This window comes from Myotis myotis, unplaced genomic scaffold (genome assembly GCF_014108235.1).
Source record: "Myotis myotis isolate mMyoMyo1 unplaced genomic scaffold, mMyoMyo1.p scaffold_m19_p_8, whole genome shotgun sequence".
In the NCBI taxonomy this organism is placed as follows: Eukaryota; Metazoa; Chordata; class Mammalia; order Chiroptera; family Vespertilionidae; genus Myotis; species Myotis myotis.
The window spans coordinates 10467870-10494852 of NW_023416390.1; the positions used below are offsets into that span (position 1 = coordinate 10467870).

At 38.5% G+C, this 26983-nt stretch overlaps 1 protein-coding gene across 3 annotated transcripts in view; it reads left to right on the plus strand.

Moving 5' to 3' along the window:
* The window catches only part of BMPR2 (bone morphogenetic protein receptor type 2), a 124603-nt gene that overhangs the window by 84703 nt on the left and 12917 nt on the right, over nucleotides 1–26983 (plus strand). For 2 of the 3 annotated variants that reach the window (XM_036320688.1, XM_036320689.1), the window contains exons 5-11: nucleotides 230–321; nucleotides 2773–3003; nucleotides 3719–3833; nucleotides 5271–5431; nucleotides 7269–7416; nucleotides 14728–14864; nucleotides 24629–24801. In XM_036320688.1, the coding sequence (XP_036176581.1) occupies nucleotides 230–321; nucleotides 2773–3003; nucleotides 3719–3833; nucleotides 5271–5431; nucleotides 7269–7416; nucleotides 14728–14864; nucleotides 24629–24801 (1057 nt within the window). The remainder of the gene's footprint in view (nucleotides 1–229; nucleotides 322–2772; nucleotides 3004–3718; nucleotides 3834–5270; nucleotides 5432–7268; nucleotides 7417–14727; nucleotides 14865–24628; nucleotides 24802–26983) is intronic. The other variant, XM_036320690.1, reaches the window with a different exon arrangement.

The window sequence follows — 26983 nt, forward strand, 5'->3', positions numbered from 1 at the left end:
TGTTACTGGAATCATCTTCCAGAATTCAGATTTCATGTTATTCATCACTTATCTTAATTTATAGATAATTCTTAGTTTACTAAATAGTTTTACACCCATTGACATTAGGTATAAGCCTTGCTGCCTACGCTACTGTAGCTCTTCTTTTTAATGGTAATATAGTAAAAAGTATAGTAAAATCTTCACTTTAAGAGAAGCCCTCAGTAACTACTTCTGCCTATTCCTATAGGAGACCGTAAACAAGGTCTGCACAGTATGAACATGATGGAGGCAGCAGCATCAGAGCCTTCTCTTGACCTAGATAATCTGAAACTGTTGGAGGTAAGATTGCTCTTAGATTATGGACCATTCTTTTGCTCCCATATCTGAAACAGTGACTTTATTCACTCACTGAATCATTTGTTTATTTATTCAATAAGCATTTATTGAATATCAGTTTAGTGCCAAGACTATTCTAGGCACTGAGAATGTAGCTGAACAATATAGATAACCCTCTTGAGACTTACATTGTAGTGGGAGAGAGTCTATAAACAGGTAAACCAATGTATATTATTTCAAGTAATAGTAAGTGCTATGGAGAAAAATAAAATGGACAAGAAGGTTAGAAAGTTATGGAAAAGGGGTTATTAAAGAAAGTATATTTAGAAAGGAATTGACCTTTGAGTACAGACTTCAACAGAGTTTGGGAATAAGGATGTGAAATTCTGAGAAGTATGTGCCAGGCAAGGAATCCATATTAGATTCAAGTATTCTTGTCTGTGAATATATTATATATTTGTATAGGTTCATGGGACTATTATATAATCCATAGAACTTAATTTTTATTTGGCAATTTCTCAGAAGTTATGTTAAAAGTTAATTTTTTTTCTTTTAATTTCATAGAGGAAGGGAGAGGGATAGAGAGATAGAAACATTAATGATGAAAGAGAATCATTGATCGGCTGCCTCCTGCACTACCCCACACTGGGGATCAAACCTGAAACCCGGGCATATGCCTTGACCAAGAATTGAACTGTGACCTGGTTCATAGGTCGGTGCTCAACCACTGAGCCATGCTGGCTGGACTATGTTAAAAGTTTTTTTGTTTTTTTTAAAATATATTTTATTGAGTTTTTACAGAGAGGAAAGGAGAGAGATAGAGAGTTAGAAACATCGATGAGAGAGAAACATCAACCAGCCGCCTCCTGCACACTTCCCACTGGGCATATGCCCGCAACCAAGGTACATGCCCCTGACCGGAATCGAACCTGGGACCTTTCAGTCCGCAGGCCAACGCTCTATCCATTGAGCCAAACCGGTTTCGGCGAGGACTATGTTAAAAGTTTTATCATTATGAATGTTTTATTCTTTATTAGGATAAATAAATAAACTATGATCCCCAAACCAGAGACTGTAATATAATAGATATATAAATCTGATCCTCAAACTACAGAGACTGTTAAATAGTAGACATGGTAGATTTGATAATGTAAAACTTTTTAAGAACCTTACATTTGGGAGAAAAATATAAAAACAAAGTTAAAAGCCAGGTACAAAAAAAGTATTTCAACACAGAAACAAAGAATTACTACAGAGCTAGTATAAGTCATATGAAGAAATAATTCATTAAAAAAATGGACAAAGAAATGAACTGTCAATTCACAAAATAAATGTGGCTAGTAAATGTATTATAATTAAATGTACAATTTACTACATTGAAAAAAAAAACAACTTATTAAAAACCATAGGATTTTATCCTGGATTGAGCAAAAAGACACTCCCAAACATTGCTGATTTAACCAGGTATTGATAAACCTTTCTAAAGAACAATCTGTTTGTTAAATTTTAACTTAGAAACAGTGAGTGAAATATAACAAATATCCTTAAATTGATGATAGTAAATCCCTAACCTATTTCAATAAAAAAGTGAGGCGCGTGTGGACATCTGCCCGGCCCCCGCCTGGGCGCAGCCTGGGGGCGGCTGTGAGGTCCAAAAAAAAAAAAAAAAAGTGAGAGAAATCCCCAGAAGCCAAAAAATGAAGAGGACAGGTTGCATTTTGCTGGTTTGTTGTGCATTAAGTAACTTTTAATTTTATATCATGGGTATTGTGAATATGAATATGCTGCAGACCCTATGTTCTTTAGATTCTTCTGAAGTGTGTTTACTTTCAATGTTTGTTTTAATAGGCAGTTATCTTGGTTGGACACACTGCAAACTCTTAGACTGAAGCTCAAATCTCAGTTCAGTTACTTTGTCTCTAGCAGGAATTTGTCCCATGCATTCACTCCATTTCCCTTTCTCTGATTCTCCTTTCTGAAAATTTCCCTTCACTTTCCAGCAGCTGTGATTACCCCAAATTCTGTCCTCTGGTTCCTGGGGCCAGAAAGATTATAGATTTTCTATTCTGTTTTTAGCTCCAATGCACAGAGCTGACTGCAGCCTGCCCTCAGGCTAAAAGCTATAAAAGGAGGTAACTCGTGCCATTCCTTTCTTCTAAGTGTTGACGCCCCTCACCTATCTAACTCCTTTTCTTCATTCTCCAGCACTTTTAGTTTCTTTTTACATTTTTTTTCAGAGTTTATTGTTGCTGTCTTTGGGAAGGCTGGGTCTAGTAGTTGCTTCCTGAGCCATTTAAAATGTGGACTTGATTAGTTCCTTGTCAGTGGCATAATTTAACCTTTAAGCAATAGAGAACTGTGGCACACTTATGGATGTACACTTTATTTAGTAAATTTGATTTTTCCATTGTGATTTGAATTAATACCTTGCTTGCTTCAAAAACAAATTTGCAGCTGATTGGCCGGGGTCGATATGGAGCAGTATATAAAGGTTCCTTAGATGAGCGTCCAGTTGCTGTAAAAATGTTTTCCTTCGCAAACCGTCAAAATTTTATCAATGAAAAGAACATTTACAGAGTGCCTTTGATGGAACATGACAACATTGCTCGCTTTATAGTTGGAGATGAAAGAGTCACTGCTGATGGACGCATGGAGTATTTGCTTGTGATGGAATACTATCCCAATGTAAGTTCTTCATTCAAATAAACTGAGATTTATACAAGTAGTTAATCAGATATTCAGTAGAACATCGCTGGTTTGCAAACTAGTTTAAGGGTCTGCAATGAGAAAGGGATCTCACACAGAATGTGAATTAACTGTCACTAGTTAACTCTTCAGTACCCCCTTATCTCTCCATCCCTTCCCTCCCCCAACCCTCTCACCCTTCCACAAGACTTTCTTGATGAAGGAAGCAGTGCTTTGATTGACATTCATTCTGGTGCAAGCTCCATATCCCAGGCTGGTTGATAATTAATACCTTGTGGACGAGCACTTTGAGTAGCACTGGCACATACATATTTACAAAAATTTCCTATTCCCTATTTATAAAACATAACAATATAATTTGTATTTGTACTGATAAGAGATATAGTGTAAAGAAAGAGTCTAAAAGACTCATTTTCTATCTTAATTTGAAATTAAAGGTATTTAAAATGAAATAACTTCATAATTTTAAATATTGGAAAAATCAATATTGATCATGTTTAAATTCTTTTTTTTCTTTCTCTCTACCCAAGGAAATGTCTTACTCCTTCGAGATCCTGAAATGCCATAATTTATTAGATATCCATGGAATCCTAACCTATGCAAGTCCTTTATAAGACTTATAACTTATCTTCTAATCAAGTAAATTAATTGCAGTTTTTTTCTCTTTTTTTATTTTATTTTGTCTTCTAAATAGGGATCTCTATGCAAGTATCTTAGTCTCCATACAAGTGATTGGGTAAGCTCTTGCCGTCTGGCTCATTCTGTGACTAGAGGACTGGCTTATCTTCATACAGAATTACCACGAGGAGGTAAGACAGTGAATAGAAGAGGAATGATACTCATGTGGAGTCCAAATTAAAGGGAAATTTTATTCATATCTTCAAAGTAAAAGTATATTTTATATATAGCAGATTTATTAGCCAGCCATTTGAAAGATCTGACATGAGAACTATATTTTAAATCTAATAGAAAGAATGAGAAAAATAATTTCAGGACTCTAGAGGGGTCATGGATACCATTAAGAATTTGATTAAAGCTCTGAACACTGTCCCTGCAAAGATACCCGTATAGGTATACTTTAAAAAATGTTCTTTTTATACAATTGCTCCCTGGCTGGCATGGCTCAGTGGTTGACCATAGACCTATGAACCAGGAGGTCATAGTTTGATTCCTGGTCAGGGCACATGCCCAGGTTGTAGGCTCAATCCCCAGTGTGGAGCACGTAGGAGGCAGCTGATTAATAATTCTCTCTCATCACTGATGTTTCTGTCTGTCTTTCCTTCTCCCTTCCTCTCTGAAATCAATAAAAAAATATTTTAAAATAAAAAAATACATTTTTTTTCTGACTTTGTTACAAAATACACCTCATATCATAGGCAGCTCTAAATTAGCTTTGCTGTGAAACTGTCTTTGTGCTTTCTCAAGCTTTCATCCCTTACAGCATTTTCCTGTCATAATACAGCCCAGAACATTGTTTTTTCAGTGTCTCTGACCTCTGTAGTGAAGAGAATTCTTAATGTATCAATTTCTTAGATCTTTTTCCAATGTATAATAGCATGGGTCGTCTTTTCTAGCTGCTGCTTCATATATAAATAATTTCTCCTGAATAATTTAGCAATTCATTTATCTTGACATCTTGCTTTTCCTGAATACAGAATTGACCAATGTTATTACCTGTGTAGCAACTTGATGCACTCACTCACTTTAGTGCTTTAGCACATTAACCATTTGGACTGTGTTTCCTTATTCTTACTCTTAAATATTGTTATAGCTCCTTTAATAAGCTGATTTAGCACAGAACTTAAAAATATCTTCCTAATCCCTCTTGTCAAGGCTTTCAAGTCAAACATTGGCTGAAAAGAAGGATTGCCATCAAGTAAGAGTTTTATTTAAGTGCATATCTTAGTCTTAAACATTACTTAATATTTTCACGAGTTTACCTTTTTAAAAAAATGAATATATATGTATATGTTATTGCAAGAAAGTATGGTAGCTGTGTGAACTTAAGATTTTACCTATTATTTTAAAAATAGTCCAACTATACTATACTATTTCAAAACATTTATGAGGTATTGAGTTAAAATTTTGATTTCTTATGTTCTTTTTTGTTATTAGGAAATAAATAGGTAGAAAAAAAAACACCACTACCTTTTATAGTTATGTTGTAGTCCCTGTTACTTGCATACTCATTTCATGTCCAGTAGTGCTATTTAAGCATTAATGAATATTTGAAATTATCCAAACAGATCATTATAAACCTGCAATTTCCCATCGAGATTTAAACAGCAGAAATGTCCTGGTGAAAAATGATGGAACTTGTGTTATTAGTGACTTTGGATTGTCCATGAGGCTGACTGGAAATAGACTGGTACGCCCAGGAGAAGAAGATAATGCAGCCATAAGTGAGGTGCGTGTATACAAGAAGAATCATACAGACATACTTTGAAAACATTATGAATTGCATTTAAGAATCCACTACCTTGATAACTACTCATGATAATTATCCTTATACTAGGGGCCCAGTGCACGAATTCATGCACCTTGAAAGGAACTGTGGGCAGTGAGGCTGTGGGAGGCACAGGGGCGGGTCTCGGCCCATCCTCCACACCCCTGCCTGGCCCCTCCTGCTGTGGCCCCTGGTCCCCTTTTTGCTGGCAGCCCCACTCCCACCGCCGCCGCACCCATTTGCTGACGGCATTGGCCCTGCTTGTACCCTGAAGGCACGGAGCGATTGGGGCCAGCGCCAGCAGCAGTGAGAGCAGGGCCGGTGCTGTCAGCAGGTGCGAGCGGCAGCTGCTGCCTCGATCGCCCCTCAGGAACAGGGGAGGTGGAGAAGCTCTCAGGGGTGGTCAGGGCCATCAGCCGCCACTTACACCCACTGATGGCGCCGAGCGATTGGGACCAGCATTGGGCACCGGCAGCGGGTGCAAGCGGGGCTGACACTGGCAGTGGGTGTGAGTGGCGGCTCCGGCACTGTGTGAGTGGGGCCGTTGCTGGCAGCAGGCAGGAGAGGTGGCTGCCGGCCCTGATCTCCCCTCAGGAACAGGGGGAGGTAGAGAAGCCCTGAGGGGTGATCTCGGCCGGGAGACGCTGCTCTCACCCATTGACGGCACCCAGTGATTGGCACCGAGTGGGGCTGGTACCAGCAGTAGGTGCAAGTGCCGGGCCGGATCACGGTGCACAGGAGCAAAGAATTTTTAGTAACAACCAGAGGCTCGCCCTGATGGCAGTGACCAATGCCCCGCCTTGGTCTGGCGCCCCTGCTCACACGCTCCACCATCCTGCCATGACCAACGCCCGCCATGTTCCGCGCACATCCTCTGGTGGTCAGTGCACGTCATAGCTACTGGTTGTTCAGTTGTTCCGCCGTTCGTTCTTTTTGCATATTAGCCTTTTATTATATAAGGATTCCACCAATTATAGCATTTTAGGAATTACAAAATTAAGAAATACCAAAGACACTGCATAGAGTTCATCAGTTTATTATGGAAGTCACTGCCATTCAAGTTCATTTTTTATAAGCATTAGGAAGAAATTTATAGGAACTGATTTTTGAAGTAGGAGTAAAATTATCAAGGTGAGACAGGACCTAGTCACCTTCTGATAAATCACTATTACAATGTGGAGCATATCCTTCTGTGGCCTTTTTCTCTGCATTTACATATATAAGTCTATACATACATTTATATTTTTTGTGACTTTTAAAAAATATTAAGTGGTATACATATTGTTTTTCATTTTTCTCACTGTGTCTTAAAGGTGTTGTTTTTTATGTTGATATGCAATGGAAGATCTAGCTCATTATTTTTTATTGATTCTGTGCAATAGGATGTATTGACCACAGTGTAATTATTCAAGGGCATTTTATAGATTAAAAAAATCAGGTATGAACAGTTTCAGTAACATAGTTAGGGTACAATAACTTACTAACATCTTGTTGATATGAAATGGATGTATAATTTCTGTCTAATGCAGCCGTGGGCAAACTACGGCCCGCGGGCCAGATCCGGCCCGTTTGAAATGAATAAAACTAAAAAAAAAAAAAGACCATACCCTTTTATGTAATGATGTTTACTTTGAATTTATATTAGTTCACACAAACACTCCATCCATGCTTTTGTTCCGGCCCTCTGGTCCAGTTTAAGAACCCATTGTGGCCCTCGAGTCAAAAAGTTTGCCCACCCCTGGGACTCTAATGTATGTCCTTCATTCTCATTCCGAAAATTGTTGCTCTAATTTTTCAGGTTGGTACAATCAGATATATGGCACCAGAAGTTCTAGAAGGAGCTGTGAACCTGAGGGACTGTGAATCTGCTTTGAAACAAGTAGACATGTATGCTCTTGGACTAATCTATTGGGAGATATTTATGAGATGTACAGACCTCTTCCCAGGTAAGAGATCTATCAAAAATTTATATATGAATTTTATGCAAAGCAGTTATATCTGCTTTTTCTACCTATATTAAAAAAAGTCAACTTTGTGTTTTTACTCTCTCTTTTTTAATGTTTTTTTGTTGTTGATGGTATTACAGATTTTTATTTGCATTTAAACCTTTAGTTTAGTGCCATCTAGTGTTCAGAAACATTATTAGCCAGAAGGAAAAACTTACTAAAAGGACTCCATGTTTGTATTGAGTGCAATTTAATTAATTGCTCACAATAGCTTATCTAACCATATTTAGTTTGGTCTCTGATTGCTTTAGCAGTCATAATTTTCCTTATGCACCCTCAGAGCATTTGATAAGCTACACTTACATTCTGTCCTAAATTGACTCAATAAGGAATTAGAAGCAATTCTAATTCCTTCTTATTCTAATTCCTTCTAATTCCAATTCTAATTCTAATTTCTTTCTGTCTGTTTCTTTATTCTCTCTTCATGCCTTCCTACATTCCTTCATCCTTTCAGTGAAAGAACATTCATCTAATGTGAATGCTCTGCTTTATTTGAGGCTTACTTGAATTAACCAGATGAATTTTTGTTTTTTCCTTTTGTTAGTATTTTTTACATCACTGTCATGTAGAATTGTAACTGCATGGGGTACAGAATGATTTGATATAAATGGTCTCTATTTTATAAGAATAACACTATTAAAAATATAGAAAAAGGAAAAACAGACAATTGAATCACCATTGGACAAATTTATGAAATGGAACTATTTCATAAAAACAGAGATTAATAGTAGAGTTGAAATTTTTTGCTTTAAAAACAGTAAGCATTTAACAGTAGTTTATAATTCTAAAAGAGGGGTGGGCAAACTTTTTGACTCGAGGGCCACAATGGGTTCTTAAACTGGACCGAGGGCTGGAACAAAAGCATGGATGGAGTGTTTGTGTGAACTAATATAAATTCAAAGTAAACATCATTACATAAAAGGGTACGGTCTTTTTTTTTTTTTTTAGTTTTATTCATTTCAAACGGGTCGGATCCGGCCCGCGGGCTGTAGTTTGCCCACGGCTGTTCTTAAAATATGATGAAATTAATTATTTAGATTAACCAGGGTCTGTCATTTCTTATTTGGAAGTATATTTTTTAGTTAATTGGAAGTACAGTGTACTCAGTTGAAGTGTTTTTCTGCAAATTGTAGGAACTGTAGTAGAATCATAGTATTATTGGAACTTTGGAACTTTTTATTTCTAGTATTGAAACTTAGGCCACAGATTTTTAAAAATATCCTAACCCAGAATTATTGTTTTATAGAAGTATGTCTGACTAAATGACACTGCCATCGCAACATTTTTAAGCAACTACTGCATTCAAAGAATAACTATTGCTTTTCATCTGGTAAATAATAAAGAACAATATTAGATGTTTATAAAGGGGAAAGGCAAAATTTTGGAAGAATTATAATAGAACTAGAAGGAGTTTTTAAAAGAAAAAAGAGATAGGGTATTACTGTTTAGTAATACAGAGTTTCAATTTGGAAAGATAAAAAAAATTCTGGAGATTGATGGTAGTGATGGTTGCACAACATCATGAATATTCTTAGTGCCATAGAACTGTACACTTGAAAATGGTTTAAATGGTCAATTTTATGTTATATATATTTAACCACAATAAAAAAAATAAAGGAAAAAAAAGAGAGTTGCATTAAGATACCTTATAATCTTGAATATACAAATGAGGAAGAAGATGCACATGTGAGAGAAAAGGTAGAAGAGGAATCTGTGATTTTAATTAACAGAAGAAAGTTTAAGGAATTGAGAAATATTCAGAGATATGAGAAATAGTGAGGATGGCAGTCAGGAACTTAGGAAAAATCCTGGCTTACACTGGAAAGATGAGTAAATTATGGAGGCTTTTGGATAAAGTATTGAAGACAACTTAAAAATTTTAAAAGCATTTAAAAGAAGAGGCTATTGATAGAACTAAGGTTAAAATGATTATTTAGGAATTGTCTACACCAGTGGTTCTTAACCTTCTGGCCCTTTAAATACAGTTCCTCATGTTGTAACCCAACCATAAAATTATTTTCATTGCTACTTCATAACTGTAATGTTGCTACTGTTATAAATCATAATGTAAATATCTGATATGCAGGATGGTCTTAGGCGACCCCTGTGAAAGGGTCGTTCGACCGCCAAAGGGGTCGCGACCCACAGGTTGAGAACCGCTGGTCTACCCAGACCTGGTCATTGGGAACTTAAGAGTGGATGTACTCCTTTAAGAGAACATATGAAGAGAGGAAAAATTGTTGAATAAAGACTGAATATTGCCTGGCTGGCATAGCTCAGTAGTTGAGCGTGGACATATGAACCCATTCAGGGCATATACCTGGGTTGTGGGCTTGATTCCCCAGTGTGGGGCGTGCAAGAGGCCAGTGATTCTCTCTTATCATTGATGTCTCTCTCTCTCTCTCTCTCTCTTCCTTCCTCTCTGAAACAAAAATATATATATTTTTGAAAAGACTGAATATTAGGCCCTCCCCAAATAGGTTAGTTATGAAGACATATGGTCAGAAAAAGTGAGAAAACTGAGAAATTATAGTATCTGAAAAGTCAGTGTTAGAAAGTGTTAAGAACCAAGATTGATAGCAATAAATGTAATTGAAAGGTCAAAAGGAAATAGAACTGACAAATAATCTTTGAATTTGAATAATAGGAGGTCACTGGTATTCTCAGAGGAGTTTCTGTGAAATAGAGAAGAGAAATATTACAGAGTATAGGAGGGGAACATAGTAATAAAGCACAGATAGAGGATACAGGGCACTTAAATTTTAACAGTGAAATGGGGTGGAAGTTAAAAAAAGAAAGAAGCCGAAACTGGTTTGGCTCAGTGAATAGAGCGTCGGCCTGCGGACTGAAGGGTCCCAGGTTCGATTCCGGTCAGGGGCATGTACCTGGGTTGCGGGCACATCCCCAGTGGGGGATGTGCAGGAGGCGGCTGATCGATGTTTCTGACTCTCTATCCCTCTCCCTTCCTCTCTGTAAAAAATCAATAAAATATATATAAAAAAAAGAAAGAATACCCTAAACCAAGCCACATCCACCAGCCAGTCAGGAGCAAATATTCAAATTAACTCGACTAAGATGGCAGCGGCCATGGAGCTGGAGAGAGCAGGAGGCTTGGATTGCCCCAGGCGATGGAAAAAGCCAAGCTTCCCGCCTGCCCTGCGGGCCCTGAGCTCTGCTCAAGGCTACAAAGTTTCAATTATAGAAGATAAATAAATCCCAGATACCTGCTTCTAGCCCGCGGCCATGGCCAGCCTGAAAACGGCCATAAGCCCCTCACTCAGGCTGGCCAGGGACCCCAGTAGGGCCCCCCACCCTGAAGGGGCTGTGGCCAGCCTGAAAACAGCCCTCAGCATCTCACCCAGGCTGGCCACACCCCCATGGGGTGAGGGTCCCTGCTGGGGGGCTTGGCCAGCCTGCAAACAGCCATCAGCCCCTCACCAAGGCTGGCCAGGCACCCCAGTGGGGACCCCCACCCTGATCCAGGACACCCTTCAGGGCAAAACAGCCGGCCCCCACCCGTGCACCCGGCAGCCCTCGGGGGATGTCCACTTGCCAGCAGGGAGCAGGCCTAACCTACAGTTGGACATCCTTAGCACTGCTGAGGCGGCAGGAGAGGCTCCCACTACCACCGCTGTACTGCCAGCCATAAGCCTGGCTTGTGGCTGAGTAGAGCTCCTCCCATGTGAGAGTGCACTGACCACCAGAGGGCAGCTCCTGCATTGAGCATCTGCCCCCTGGTGGTCAGTGTGTGTCATAGTGACCAGTCATTCCCAGTTCTTCTGCTGTTAGGGTCAGTTTGCATATTAGCCTTTTACTATATAGGATAGAGGCCTGGTGCACAGGTGGGGACCGGCTGGTTTGCCCTGAAGGGTGTCCTGGATCAGGGTGGGGGTCCTGCTTGGGTGCCTGGCCAGTCTGGATGAGGGGCTGATGGCTGTTTGCAGCTGGTCACACCCCCTTCAGGGTGGGGGTTCCCATTGGGGTGCCTGGCCAGTCTGGGTGAGGGGCTGAGGGCCGTTTTCAGGCTGGCGGGTGATTGAAGCTCCTAACCTCTCCTTTTTTTCTCTGGGATTTATTTACCTTCTATGGCTGTCACTGGAACTGAGAGCCCGCTTTAGCTCTGAGGCTCGGCTCCAGCTCTGAGACCTCGGCTGCTGAAAGCAGGTTGTTTGGCTTCTATAATTGAAACACTGTTGCAGCTACAGCTCTAAGGCCCAGCTGGCTGAAAGCAGGTTTCTGGAGTTTGTTTAGCTTCTATAATTGCAACATTGTTTCTTAGAGTGCAGCTCAGAGGCTGGCAGCGGCAGGTGGGGAACCTTGGCTTCCTCCATCTCTGGAGCAAGCAAGCCTCCTGTTCGCTTCAGCTGCCTGGCTGCCGGCCGCCATCTTGGTTGGCAGTTAATTTGCATATCGCCCTGATTAGCCAATGGGAAGCATGTCGGAGGTATGGTTAATTAGCATGTTTGTCTATTATTAGATAGGATGGACACACTATGGAAGCTGATTGCAAAATACAGGTGGAGGAGGGTAGGGGGGGATAAATGGTGAAGGATGGACTTGGAGGGGTGAATATGCAATATAGTATACAGATGATGTGTTGTAGAATTGTGCACCTGAAACCTGTATAATTTTGTTAACCAGTGTCACTCCAGTAAATTCAATAAAAGGGAAAAAATATTAGCAAAACAAATGAATAAGGTATTTCTATTACAAAGGAAGAATGAAATGCTGCCAAGTTTATACTCAGGAGGGAGAAAGGAGAAAAAAGGAAGGCAAGAGAAATAAAAAAGAAAGAGAAAAGTGTAATTTAAGTTAGGGACTAAAATTCCTAACTGCTTAGAGGCATAATTAACAAGTAGCAAGTGTTGTGAGAAGCAAGGAATGGCATCTGATAGTCTTAGATATTTATCTATTTTGGACAGTTTGAGAGAAAATAGGATTATAAAACTTCCCTTAAGCAATTCAGTGATTATAAAGTTTAAGGCAGTCATTCCAATCCCTAATACAAAGTTAGCTCTACACAACTATCTATGAAACAATTAGATTTAGAACCATGAAAATTTAGTAGAAATTTAGTAATTCTTAATGTTATTCAAATCACAAGACAGAATTGTGCCTCAGATTCATTTAGCAAGTTTTCTCATTGTTATTTAGACCTGATTAAAAAAAATAAGTAAAATTGTGTATTTTTACTTGTTCTACTAAATCAACATTTGAAGAAAAAAATAGCTAATAAATAACACTGGGAGGGTATTATGTGGGTTGTGTATATATGTCAAAGAGATAAGATATACTAGTAAATATCTTACAGTTCAAAGGTGGTATGGATTGAGGTTTTATCATATGAGGATTCATGGAAGTTTTATACTAACTGGCAATGTTAAGTCCTTTAGTTTTGTCTTTCAAGTTCATTGTTGATGGTTATTGATAAAAAAATAAGTATCAGCTGAAATGTTTAGAGTATGTGAAAATATCACTTGTATTTATAGATAGTGCAATATTCCAAAAAATTTTGGGCTATGCTTCATAGATTATAGAATTATTCTTTGTAAATATCCTATATAATAAAAGCATAGTATGCGAATTGCCCCCTCGACCTGGAGTTCATTCAGGAGTTTGACCAGGGGGCGGGGCCGGCCAGGGGAAGGGAGGGAAGCCCTGGCCTGCGGCTGTGGTGGTGGTGGCAGGTGACTGGGGGAAGGGAGGGAGGCCCCAGCCGGCAGCCTCTAGGGACCCTACCGGTACATGAATTTCCTGCACTGGGCCTCTAGTGTATATATATATATAAGCCTAAGTGACCAGCTGGTAGCTGTGACATGCACTGACCATCAGGGGGCAGACACTCAACGCAGGAGCTGCCGAGCAACAGCAACTTTGTAGAGTGCCCTCTCGCACTCGGGGCATGTTGGACTGCTGGTTTCGGCCCAATCCCTGCAGGCCAGGCCGTAGGACCACACCTCTAGTTTCTTAATATTGGTGGAGGATAGTGTTTATAAGTTCTTTTTAGTATTCAAATTGAAACATAAAACTTAAATTACATGTTTTTTCTATCTCAGTCATTATAACTTTTGTATTATTTCTAAGTGAGTGAAATAAGGAAGGTGAATATTGCCATTTTGCTAAGGAGAAAACGGAAACACAGAACAGTTAAAAATGACTTTTGCAAGGTAGAAAGGAAGCCAAGATTAGGAACTAAGTGCCTTATCATGGTGTCTTCCTTCTAAATTATCCTGTCATTTTAATTGGGGTGGGGGGTGGGGAGGCGGGTGGCAGTGGCGAGGAGACAGAAAGGTCTCTATTTCCCCAGAGTTATTTGCCAAGATTTTTACTAGATGATTTGTTTTCTGAATGTTGGTCCCAGAGGTCTTCTGTGTAGCTCAATATGTTTATGAAGTTTACTTTGATCACATTTTGTAAAAATTATAAGCCTCTCATTACAAGCCCCGGATTGTGCTTCTTGGGCAGTGGTAGAATACTTAATGATACTTAAAAATCCTTGCTCTAAAAAGGAAAGAAAAATCCTTGATCTAGAAACTGTTTGATAAGAAACTGTTTAAATGCTTTTAAAGACCAGTATATTGATTTTCCTGTCAAATGGTCATTATCATACAAGTTTTTGTGACATTTGAAACAGATTTTATCAATCTAGCTGTATTATAATAGAGCAAATGATATAATTAGATATGATGACTGTACAACCCTCCCAGTTATGTTCGTGTTTGTTGTGCTAGATCCGGGGCATTTCCTCATATTCAGTATCCTTGATCCCTATATGCAATAAGAATTCAAGCATATTAATATGTATATATGAAAAAATCTCTTCCCTCCAAATTTTGTAATGCTAGAACCATTTAAAAATACCTTTTCAACATTGAAAGTACTGTTTAACTTATTATTTTTTTTTTTTTTAGGTAGTAGCAAAAATTTACTTAGCTACAGTTACATACTTGTCTGTTTCCCTCACATAGTAATAGCCAGGTTCTTTAGGTATTGAACTTGGAATTTCTTTTTTTTGTTTTTTGTTTAACTTATTAAAAAACATTTAATTTATCAGAGACTATTCTAAGTGAAACATTTATTAATAATGCATTAAACCCACAAAGGGGTTTCTTCAGAATTTCCAAATATGGGAAAGGATTAAGAAAAAAAAGATTGTGAGTTTCTTTGCTTGCTTAGTATCTAATACTCCTGTAATTATATCATTTTATGATAATTGGACATTTTACTCTGTCCTTTTAAAAAAATTCACAGGTGAATCTGTACCAGAATACCAGATGGCTTTTCAGACAGAAGTTGGAAACCATCCCACTTTTGAAGATATGCAGGTTCTGGTGTCTAGGGAAAAACAGAGACCTAAGTTCCCAGAAGCTTGGAAAGAAAATAGCCTGGTAAGAAAAACTAATTATTAAAAACATGACTTAACGACTATGTTTTAATGTTGTTTGAAGCAAAAAAGGACTGTTAATAATGTTAATAGTTTTTTAGACTTGTCTAATGCCAAAAATCCAACCTACTTGATTTTATTGTTAAATCAACTTACTTGATTTTTGTTGTTAGGTGTTTTAAAATTTTTCAGTATAAAAAGTCCCCCTTTTTGGTTCAGTTTCAGTTTTTTCCAAGTATAAAATAGTATTTAAAGAGTCTATTATGTGTTGTTTGTCAGAATGGGTAACAACTGGAATAATTAACAAGTTAATATTTGAAACGTTATTGAAATTCCATCTTACTCTCTTGAGAATGGTACTAAAAGTGTTAATTAGTGCAGACTTACCAATTCAGTGGCTAAGGGAAATTTAAGCTGCACCAAAAAGAAAGCAAGGTACAGCCTATAAATACTGCATATTAAATGCAGCTCAAAACATTGAAATATCTTCAGAGGCTCCTATCATTTCAGTAAATTATTGCCATGATACTAAAAACATCTTACAAACATTTACATACACACACACGCACTCTCTGTCTCATATAAGTTTTTTACATAAGTGGGAGTATCTCATTATTTACTATCATTTCTGAAGCTTTATTCTTTTAATATGGACAGTTTTCATGTCAGTACATATAGATGTTTCTCTTTATCCCCATTTGACAGTATGCCATTGTGTGCTATATCATAATTACCCCTTATTGATGACAGTACCCTGGATTTCATATTTTAAACAGTTTTTTTTGAAAGAATTAAAGTTATGCTTATGCATAGTAAACAAAACCCAATTAAATAGAAGGGTATAAAAAAGAAAATGGAAAAGACTACCCGTCCCCACCACCATTCTTCAAAAATAACTCTCATTAACATTGTTCTGCAATTTTTGTTTTTGTTTTATTTATTGATGTATTTATTTATTTATTTATTTATTTATTTATTTATTTTTTGTTTTTAATTTTCTCTTCTAGAAGTTACCATTATAATGCTACTATATTTATTCTTATTTCTTTTTTAAAAATAAGTCTTTATTCAGATTATTACAGTTGTTCCTCTTTTTTCTCCCCATATCTCCCCTCCACCCAGTTCCCACCCAACCCCATGCCCTTACCCCCCCCCATTGTCCTCGTCCATAGGTGTTAGATTTTTGTCCAGTCCCTTCCCGCACCTCCCACACCCCCTTCCCCCGAGAATTGTCAGTCCACTCCCTTTCTATGCCCCCACTTCTATTATATTCACCAGTTTATTCTGTTCATCAGATTTTTTTTATTGACTTAATTTTTAGATTCACTTGATGATAGATATGTATTTGTTGTCCCTTTGTTGTTTTGTTGTTCCTAATTTTTATCTTTACCTTTTTCTTCTTCCTCTTCTTAAAGAATAACCTTCAGCATTTCATATAATACCGGTTTGGTGGTGATGAACTCCTTTAGCTTGTTCTTTTTTTTTTTTTTTTTAATAAATCTTTATTGTTCATATTATTACAGATGTTCCTCTTTTTTCTCCCCATAGCTCCCCTCCACCTGGTTCCCACCCCAACCCATGCCCTTACCCCCCGCCACTGTCCTCATCCATAGGTGTAAGATTTTTGTCCAAACTCTTCCTGCACCCTTCGTACCCCCTTCCCCCTGAGAATTGTCAGTCCACTCCCTTTCTATGCCCCCACTTCTATTATATTCACCAGTTTATTCTGTTCATTATATTTTTTATTCTCTTGATTTTTAGATTAACCTGTTGATAGATATGTATTTGTTGTTACTTTGTTGTTCATAATTTTTATCTTTTACCTTTTCCTTCTTTCTCCTCTTCTTAAAGAATACCCTTTAGCATTTCATGTAATACCGGTTTGGTGGTGATGAACTCCTTTAGCTTGTTCTTTTTTTTTTTTTAATAAATCTTTATTGTTCATATTATTACAGATGTTCCTCTTTTTTCTCCCCATAGCTCCCCTCCACCTGGTTCCCACCCCAACCCATGCCCTTACCCCCCGCCACTGTCCTCATCCATAGGTGTAAGATTTTTGTCCAAACTCTTCCTGCACCCTTCGTACCCCCTTCCCCCTGAGAATTGTCAGTCCACTCCCTTTCTATGCCCCCACTTCTATTATATTCACCAGTTTATTCTGTTCATCAGATTTTTTTTATTGACTTAATTTTTAGATTCACTTGATGATAGATATGTATTTGTTGTCCCTTTGTTGTTTTGTTGTTCCTAATTTTTATCTTTACCTTTTTCTTCTTCCTCTTCTTAAAGAATAACCTTCAGCATTTCATATAATCCTGGTTTGGTGGTGATGAACTCCTTTAGTTTTTTCTTATCTGTGAAGCTCTTTATCTGACCTTCAATTCTAAATGATATCTTTGCTGGGTAGAGTAACCTTGGTTGTAGGTTCTTACTATTCATCACTTTGAATATTTCTTGCCACTCTCTTCTGGACTGCATGGTTTCTGTTGAGAAATCGGCTGACCGTCGTATGGGTACTCCCTTGTAGGTAACTGCCGGGAGCCGGTCCATGCTTGCTGTTTCAAGGGACCTGCCATATGGCATACGGTTCTTAATATGTTTGCTTACCTTCTTGGCACTATGTGTTTTAACCAAGGTCTCTGAGAAAGGTTGTTTCCCCAGGTAGGAATTTTTCCCTGAAGTCAGGGAGGGGATGAAACTCCTTAACTAAGTGCCAGGCGGGTAGTTAATCACTACAAACAATCATGCTTAAGCTACATAATCTTTACTCCCTGGAATGGAGATAAGAAACGCCCTAACCTTTGTAATAGAAATTGACAGGATTAAAATCAACTGGTATAAATACGGATGTAACAAAACAATAAACAGCAGAACTTCTCTGGAGATCCAGACCAGAACTTGGCTGGAGATCCTGGCTAGAGATCCTGGCTAGGCTGCTGATCAACTGAACGCTGTCTCCGTGTCCTTCCTTCTTCGCCGACTCCGTCTACACCTTTGGGGACCCCTGGACCTGCTGGGGTTGGACCCCGGCATCTGGCGCCCGAACAGGGACCCCTAGGTAAGCGCCCCGCACTCGGGACGGATAGGACTCCACCATAGGAAGAGGGTGGATAGTCTTCGCCGACTGCGTCCACACCTTTGGGAACCCCTGGAAAAGGATTCCCCTAGGTAAGCCCCCCCCCCATTGAGAACCCCCACACTCGGGACGGATAGGACTCCACCAGGGTGCTACAGACCCCCCTATAGAGGATAAGTAGGGTAAGAAGGTGGATAGTACAGAACTTAGATTGAGAAGATGTGCCATACTGAGTACAAAGAAAGAAGACTCTGTATTGATTCTTAGATTGAGAAGATGTGCCATACTGAGTCCAAAGAAAGAAGACTCTGTATTGATCTTTAGATTAAGAAGATGTGCCATACTGAGTCTAAAGAAATAAGACTCTGTATTGATCTTTTAACACATATGCTTGCTAGCAGAGGAATTAAGGTTACTCCCAGTTAGATGGAACATTTTATACAAGAAATACGTCCATGCTTTTCTGAGGAAGGAAAGGTGCCCGAAAGGTAAATGTAGAGGCATGGGAGAAGGTAGGCCCAAGGAGCCTTATCCTTAACCCCACTACAGCCTTTCCACCCAGGGAAAGTGCAGGATTGGCAAGCTCTCCCTGGGGTGATAGATCAGGACTCAGGTAATAGCAGAAAGCGCCAATCCTACTCTTAAAATGGATATAAGAGAGCATTTGGGGTTTTTCTTTTTAATGCCCGCTTTTAAAAAATAAAAAAGGGGGAATTTGCCGGGAGCCGGTCCATGCTTGCTGTTTCAAGGGACCTGCCATATGGCATACGGTTCTTAATATGTTTGCTTACCTTCTTGGCACTATGTGTTTTAACCAAGGTCTCTGAGAAAGGTTGTTTCCCCAGGTAGGAATTTTTCCCTGAAGTCAGGGAGGGGATGCCTCTCCTAGAAAGGTTGTTTCCCCAGGTAGGAATTTTTCCCTGAAGTCAGGGAGGGGATGAAACTCCTTAACTAAGTGCCAGGCGGGTAGTTAATCACTACAAACAATCATGCTTAAGCTACATAATCTTTACTCCCTGGAATGGAGATAAGAAACGCCCTAACCTTTGTAATAGAAATTGACAGGATTAAAATCAACTGGTATAAATACGGATGTAACAAAACAATAAACAGCAGAACTTCTCTGGAGATCCAGACCAGAACTTGGCTGGAGATCCTGGCTAGAGATCCTGGCTAGGCTGCTGATCAACTGAACGCTGTCTCCGTGTCCTTCCTTCTTCGCCGACTCCGTCTACACCTTTGGGGACCCCTGGACCTGCTGGGGTTGGACCCCGGCAGGTAACTGTTTTTCTCTTGCTGCTTTTAAGATTCTCTCTTTGTCTTTTGCCCTTGGCATTTTAATTATGATGTGTCTTGGTGTGGTCATCTTTGGATTCCTCTAATTTGGGGTTCTCTTTGCTTCCTGAACTTGTAAGTCTATTTCTTTCACCAGGGGAAGTTTTCTGTCATTATTTCTTCTAATAGGCTTTCAATATCTTGCTCTCTCTCTTCTTCTGGCACCCCTATAATTCGGATGTTGATACGTTTGAAGTTGTCCCAGAGGCTCCTTACACTATCTTCATATTTTTGGATTCTTTTTTCTTTCTGCTTTTCCGGTTGGGTGTTTTTTGCTTCTTCATATTTCAAATCTTTGACTTGATTCTTGGAATCCTCTAGTCTTCTGTTGGATCTCTGTATATTATTCTTTATTTCAGTCAGTGTATGCTTAATTTCTGACTGGTCCTTTTCCATTTTTTTTGCATTCTCATTAAGATCCTTGAAGGTCTCACTAAGTTTCTCGGAGGTTTGTAGAAGATTCTTGAGTAACCTTATAACTGTGTTTTTGAACTCTAAATCCAGTAATTTGCTTTCCTCCATTTCTTTCATCTGTGACATGTTTCTTTGTCTCTGCATTTTTTATGCTTCCTTGTGTTGATACAGTGGCTTTGTGTGGTAGGTGTCCTATTGGGCCCAGTAGCTCAGCCTCCCCAATCACCTGAGGTGGAAACTCTTGGTGCACCCCTTTGTGGTCTTTGTGCACAGTCTTGTTGTAGTTAAGCCTTTATTGCTGTTGGTATCCCTGGGAGGAAATGACCTCCAGGCCAATTGATTGCAAGGACCTGCTGTGTCTATAGTGGAAGAACTGCTGTGCTGGAGACACCCTTATGGAGCAGGACTTGCTTCAGTGGGGCTTTGGTGCTCACTGAGTCTGTCCCCGAGTGTGTCTCTTATGGATCTGAAGAGTTGTAAGCTGGTGTGGCCTCCACTCTGACCACTGGGTACACTGGCTCTTGGATTTCCAAGGAGGTGCAAAGTCAGCCTCTTCCTGAGGCCACCCAGCAGGAGCTACAGAGATATCTGCTGATTCCTCCTCTTTGTTTGGGGTTTGGAGGTGCCCAGGTAAGGCACAGCTGTGAAGCAATGCAGGCTGCTGACGAGCCTTAGTCCTTCTTTTGGAAGCTCTGGGATTCTCTGACACAGCTATAGTTTGACAGGTTTTTAGGCGGAGAAAGGCTAGGCCATTTGTATGCAAAAGCCTCTGTACACAGCTTGGGTGGGGTTGTAAATTGGGTGGGGCGGGGTTTCAGGGAATCACTGGGTAGTGCAAACCGCAATGGTTGCCCATAGACCAGGGGTGGGCAAACTTTTTGACTCGAGGGCCACAATGGGTTCTTAAACTGGACGAGAGGGCCGGAACAAAAGCATGGATGGAGTGTTTGTGTGAACTAATATAAATTCAAAGTAAACATCATTACATAAAAGGGTACGGTCTTTTATTTCAATAGTTTTATTCATTTCAAACGGGCCGTAGTTTGCCCACGACTGCCATAGACCCTGCCCCGGATAGGTCCCTGGGTCTCTGTGTCCTGTGGCCCCATTGCAGGAACAATGAACGCTGTGAGCACCTCAGAGAAAGCTGCCCTCGTGGTCCGGTCAATGCCAGACAGTCCAGTTTCTCCCCATATGAGCCTGGGTCCCCAGAGACTCCCTCTGGACTGAAGAAGACCTCGGTTGCCAGCTCTTTCTGCGTGCCTCCCTACTTCTGCACTTTATTTCCGCACCTCCTCTGAGTCTCAGTTTGCTTTTCTTTTTCCTTCTAGCTGTAGAATTTCCACTCAGCCAGTCTTCCTGTGGTTCTGGATGATGTCTGTTTTGTCTTTTAGTTGTATTTTTGAAGTGGCTGTGCGAGGCAGCAATTTCAGGTGTTTACCTATGCCGCTATCTTGGTTTCTCACATTCATGAATTTTTTGAAGTTCCTTTTAAAATAATATGTGTTAGTTATGCACATGGGTAGTAAACATTATGAATCCTTGCACATTAAAAAGTGTTTCTATCTTGTCCTCACATTTGAGTAATAATTTGGCTAGGTAATAATTTCAAGATCAAAATCATTTCCTCACAACTTTGAAACCACTACTCACTTGTCCTCTAGCATCCAGATGTGTTAATGAGAATTCCAGCACCAACTAGTATAATTCAATTGCTTTTTGTTTCCTTCTCTTATTTTCTTTTCTCTATAAGCTTTTAAGCCTTTTACTTCATCATTGGAATTATGTAGGCATGGATCTTTTCACACCTTTCGCTTTACACTGGACAGGTTTTCAGCTTGAAAATTCGGAAGTTCCTTCAATTCAGAGGAATTTTTTTACATGATTAAAAAAATTATTTCCTCTTTATTTCTGCCTTATGGAATTCTCATTAGACAAATATTGGACCACCTGCCATTTAGGTCTCAGTTCTTCTCCTTGCATTTTTCAATTTTTTGTTGTTGTAAATTATTTAAATTTACTCAGCTTTACCTTTGAAATCACTTATTTGTTTTCACCTTTTCCATTCTACTTGTTATCTGTTCATTAAAATTTTACTTTCCACAGTCATACGTACAATTTCTAGATATTTTTATTGTTTGCTTTTTCCAGAGCAATCTGTTCTTGTTTTAAGAATATAATAGGAATTTTATTATTTCTGAGGGTGTACATTTGAATTTTTGACACTTTATGCAGTTTTCTTGATGTATAATTAAAGAACAAAAATGAAAACATTTTAATTATGTAATTTAAATCTTTTTACTATGTATTTTCACATTTTAATTTTAGGTTGTCTTGGTAGGATTAGAATATTTTCATTCTGGCCCTGTCTGGTTTGGCTCAGTGGCTAGAGCTTTGGCCTGCAGTCTGAAGGGTCCTGGGTTCGATTCCGGTAAAGGGCACATGCTCTGGTTGTGGGCTTGGTCCCCAGTGGGGGGTGTGCAGGAGGCAACCGAACATGATTCTCTCTTATCATTGGTGTTTCTGTCTCTCTCCCCCTCTTCCTGCCTCTCTGAAATCAATTAAAAAATATTTTTAAAAGAATATTTTCATTCTGGATCATGACTTATATGGGGTGTTGGCACATCAGAGAGAGGCTAGGAAGATGTTATATGTTTCCATACAGATTTAGATTAAGTATTTTCTCCATTGGTCATCTTTGTCAGTAGATTACCTTCAAGGAAGGCTTCTGCTTCAAATGAGATTGCAATTTTCTTTAAGTATGAGGGAATTAAAGACCTATTGCCAATCACGTATGCCCAAGATTGCCTCCAAACTGGAGTCCTGCTATGGGAAGTGGGACAGAACTTAAAGAGGTCCCTGGCAGCAGGTGAGAGGCTGAATCCTTTACAGCCTCACAATAGAGCACCCCTCAAAGAAAAAAATCTCGTGAAATTTTACCTCATCAAATACTTCATCTTCTTTAACTTGTTTATTTCACCAGAGAAATTGGACTCTGATTTTGAAGTATTTCTTGGCAACCCTACCATTATGGGATATTTATCATATGCATATTTACTTGAAAACTTTTTACTCCAAATTTAGACTAGGTTTCTAAGTAAGGGATGAAGTAATTCTTGGTTCAGTTCCAATGAATCCATTTAATGTGTTACAGTCTGTAGACCTGCCTGTCTGCAGTGACAATCCAGTACTAGAGTTATATAGCAAGTGCATGGTTTATAAAAATAGAGAGGAATTCCCCTGTGTGGAAAAGAAAACACCTTTGCTTCATAGTTGCATTGAAATAAAAACACACACATTTTTATAGTAACAAAACTCAAGACTCTTGCCAGAACCGATTTGGCTCAGTGGATAGAGCGTCGGCCTGCGGACTCAAGGGTCCCAGGTTCGATTCCAGTCAAGGGCATGTACCTTGGTTGCGGGCACATCCCCAGTGGGGGGCGTGCAGGAGGCGGCTGATCGGTGTTTCTCTCTCATCGATGTTTTTAACTCTCTATCCCTCTCCCTTCCTCTCTGTAAAAAATCAATAAAATATATTTTAAAAAAACAAAACAACTCAGACTCTTTCAAATATTAATGAATGTAAAAACTAGTTTTAAAAACTACCAGAGACCCAAGCATAGTTCAGTCAGTAATTGGGGGAAGAATAATTTTCTGATTAAAATGAAAGTATAGAAAATACTTTCTGAGAAAACTATATGAAAATGTTAGCTATAGTTACCACTGAATATTAGATTTATGAATAACTTTTCCCCCTATACTTTTAGAATTTATAGTAAAAATGAACTATTGTAACAATCACACAAATAGTTTAAGGCTGCTTTTTATATTAAAATATTTTAAATTAGGAAAACAAAAAATTATAGGTCCTAGTTTTTTAAATAACTTTTTCTTTCATATGTAAAACAATAAAAATATTTATTTAAGAAAAGAATATTAGTTTCAGTTTTATAGTAAGAGTACCAGCTCAGTTAAAGGCCTGGTTTCAAATATTGGCTCTACTTGCTAGTGATAAATTAAAAGAAGATCTGTTTTTACTTATCACATTAACAAAGTGTTGGTGATGGGAAAGCAGATACTTTTTTTGTTGTTGGGAGTGCCATCAATTTGGAGGGTAATCTGGCAATAACAAATTTTAAATGTATTTTACCCTTTGATCCAGCAATAATATCTCCAGGAATTTGTTCCTCAACTGCACTTACACACATGTAGAAAAATGCATGTGTAAGATATTCAATGTAGTGTCATTTATACCAGCAAAAACTGGAAACTATCCTCTTATAAGGATCAGGCTAAAAACTTATGATATAATGGATGCTATGCAGCATTAAAAGAATTAGGAATATGTATATGTTCCTGATTGCTAAATAAAAGTAGTATGGCTAAGTGAGTATAGTAATTCTCATTTGAATGTTAGAAAAAAAATATTAAAAAACATGTAGCCTTGTAATGCATAGAGCTTGCTTATGTATTATTGTATATGTATTATATATGTTTGTATATGTATTACATATTGTTTATATATAATATGTATATATATGTATTATGTATATATATAATGTTTATTATTATGTATATGTATATATGTATTATTATGTATATATATGTATTATATATGTATTATTGTATATGTATTATATATGTTTGTATATGTATTATACATATATTGTATATGTATTATATATTGTTTGTACAATACATATTATTGTATATGTATTATCTTATGTATATTTCTTCAAGGAGTTACGTTAAAGCTTCCATGCTTACTTGCTACTCACCATTTGAGAAATGTGACCCTTTATAAATCTCTGAAGTCTAAAAAGTTTTATTATAGTTATGTAAAATATTTGTTAAATAAAAATATTTTTATCCTACTTCATATCATTAAAAACTCAATACTTTTTTCGTTAAAGATACACTGTTTGACATGTGCTTTTTTACAGGCAGTGAGGTCACTCAAGGAGACAATCGAAGACTGTTGGGACCAGGATGCAGAGGCTCGGCTTACTGCACAGTGTGCTGAGGAGAGGATGGCTGAACTTATGATGATATGGGAAAGAAACAAATCCGTGAGCCCAACAGTCAATCCGATGTCTACTGCAATGCAGAACGAGCGGTAAGACCCACAGGGATTGGCACCCATCAGTCAGTATTGAAAACTGAGACCAAACAGAATAGGAAATAAACATTTTTATCAGTATAATAGTGCAGTGATTAACTAATCCATTCTAAAGTCAAAATTTTTCTTTCAATATTCTTGCTATTTTACTGAATATTTTTGATATAAATGCAAGATGGAATCTGTGGGGTTTTTAGTATCTTAAAGATACAGTGAAAGAGGTTAGTTTTTCCTCTATTAATGCACCAACTTCCCTACAATAATAAAGGTAAAACGTTTTCGTAGTTCCAAAAGTTTATAAGCACTTCCTCAGATATTATATTTATTCTTTGTTATTAATCCTCCTGTCCCTGCTGTTTGTTTGTTTGTTTAATGAAAATGGAATATGATCTTGCCTATGTATTGAACCTGTTTCATTGGAGACGATTATTTCCAGACTTCTTATCCAATGTTCTTTTTTTTTTTTTTAATATATTTTATTGATTTTTCACAGAGAGGAAGAGAGAGAGATAGAGAGTTAGAAACATCGATGAGAGAGGAACATCGATCAGCTGCCTCCTGCACATTTCCCACTGGGGGATGTGCCCGCAACCCAGGTACATGCCCTTGACCGGAATCGAACCTGGGACCTTTCAGTCCGCAGGCCGACGCTCTATCCACTGGGCCAAACCGGTTTCGGCCCAATGTTCTTTCTTATAGAATATACTACTACTTTTATAGGAGAGCAGTTCATAAGGTCTTTCTATCCCATCATGAACATTATTTTATACTTGTGTTTTTGTTAGAGCTATGGTGTTTGGTTCTAAATAAAAGGGCCATTTATTTATTTATTTATTTATTTTAGCAAAGGTGGAAATTTATTGAAGAACAGGTACAGACTCCCTCGTGGGGAAGAGGAAAGACTCTCACAGCAGAGACTCGCACGTGGGGAGGGGGAGAGTCCCCTAAAAGCGCTTATTAAAAGATTCCTAAAACTTGGAACTTTCAGACTATATCACCTGTGTTTCTTTGTTTCATGTTTGGGGAAAAGTGTTCTCACAAATTTGTCATTTTATCTAATATATGTTAAAAATGTTTAGAGAGGCATCAAGGAAAAAGTTACCAGAGAAAATTGAGCTAAAAGTATACTTGAGGCCCTGGCTGGGTAGTTCAGTTGGTTAGAGCGTCGTCCTGATAAGCCAGGGTTGCAGGTTTGATCTCCTGGTCAAGGCCCAAACAAAACAAGGAACCAATGAATTCATAAATGGGTGGAACAACAAATCAATCTCTCTCTCTCCCTCTCTCCCCTCCCTCTCACCCTCCTCCCTTCTCTCCCTCCCCCTTCCCCTTCTTTCTAAAAAAGCAATCAATAAATAAAAAAATACACCTGATTCCTGAATAATTTTCTGTGCTCTTTTCTTTTCTTTTTTTTTTAATTAAATCTTTATTGTTCAGATTATTACATTTGTTCCTCTTTTTTCCCCCCCAAAACTCCCCTCCTCCCAGTTCCCGCCCCACCCTCCGCCCTCACTCCCCACCCACTGTCCTCATCCATAGGTGCACGATTTTTGTCCAGTCTCTTCCCGCATCTCCCACACCCCTTTCCCCCCCAAGAATAGTCAGTCCATTCCCTTTCTATGTCCCTGATTCTATTATAATCACCAGTTCATTCTGTTCATCAGATTATTTATTCACTTGATTCTTAGATTCACTTGTTGATAGATGCATATTTGTTGTTCATAATTTGTATCTTTACCTTTTTCTTCCTCTTCCTCTTCTTAAAGGATACCTTTCAGCATTTCATATAATCCTGGTTTGGTGGTGATGAACTCCTTTAGCTTTTCCTTATCTGTGAAGCTCTTTATCTGACCTTCAATTCTGAATGATAGCTTTGCTGGGTAAAGTAATCTTGGTTGTAGGTTCTTGGTATTCATCACTTTGAATATTTCTTGCCACTCCCTTCTGGCCTGCAAAGTTTCTGTTGAGAAATCAGCTGACAGTCGTATGGGTATTCCCTTGTAGGTAACTGAGTTTCTTTCTCTTGCTGTTTTTAAGATTCTCTCTTTATCTTTTGCTCTTGGCATTTTAATTATGATGTGTCTTGGTGTGGTCCTCTTTGGATTCCTTTTGTTTGGGGTTCTCCACGCTTCTTGGACCTGTAAGTCCATTTCTTTCACCAGGTGGGGGAAGTTTTCTGTCA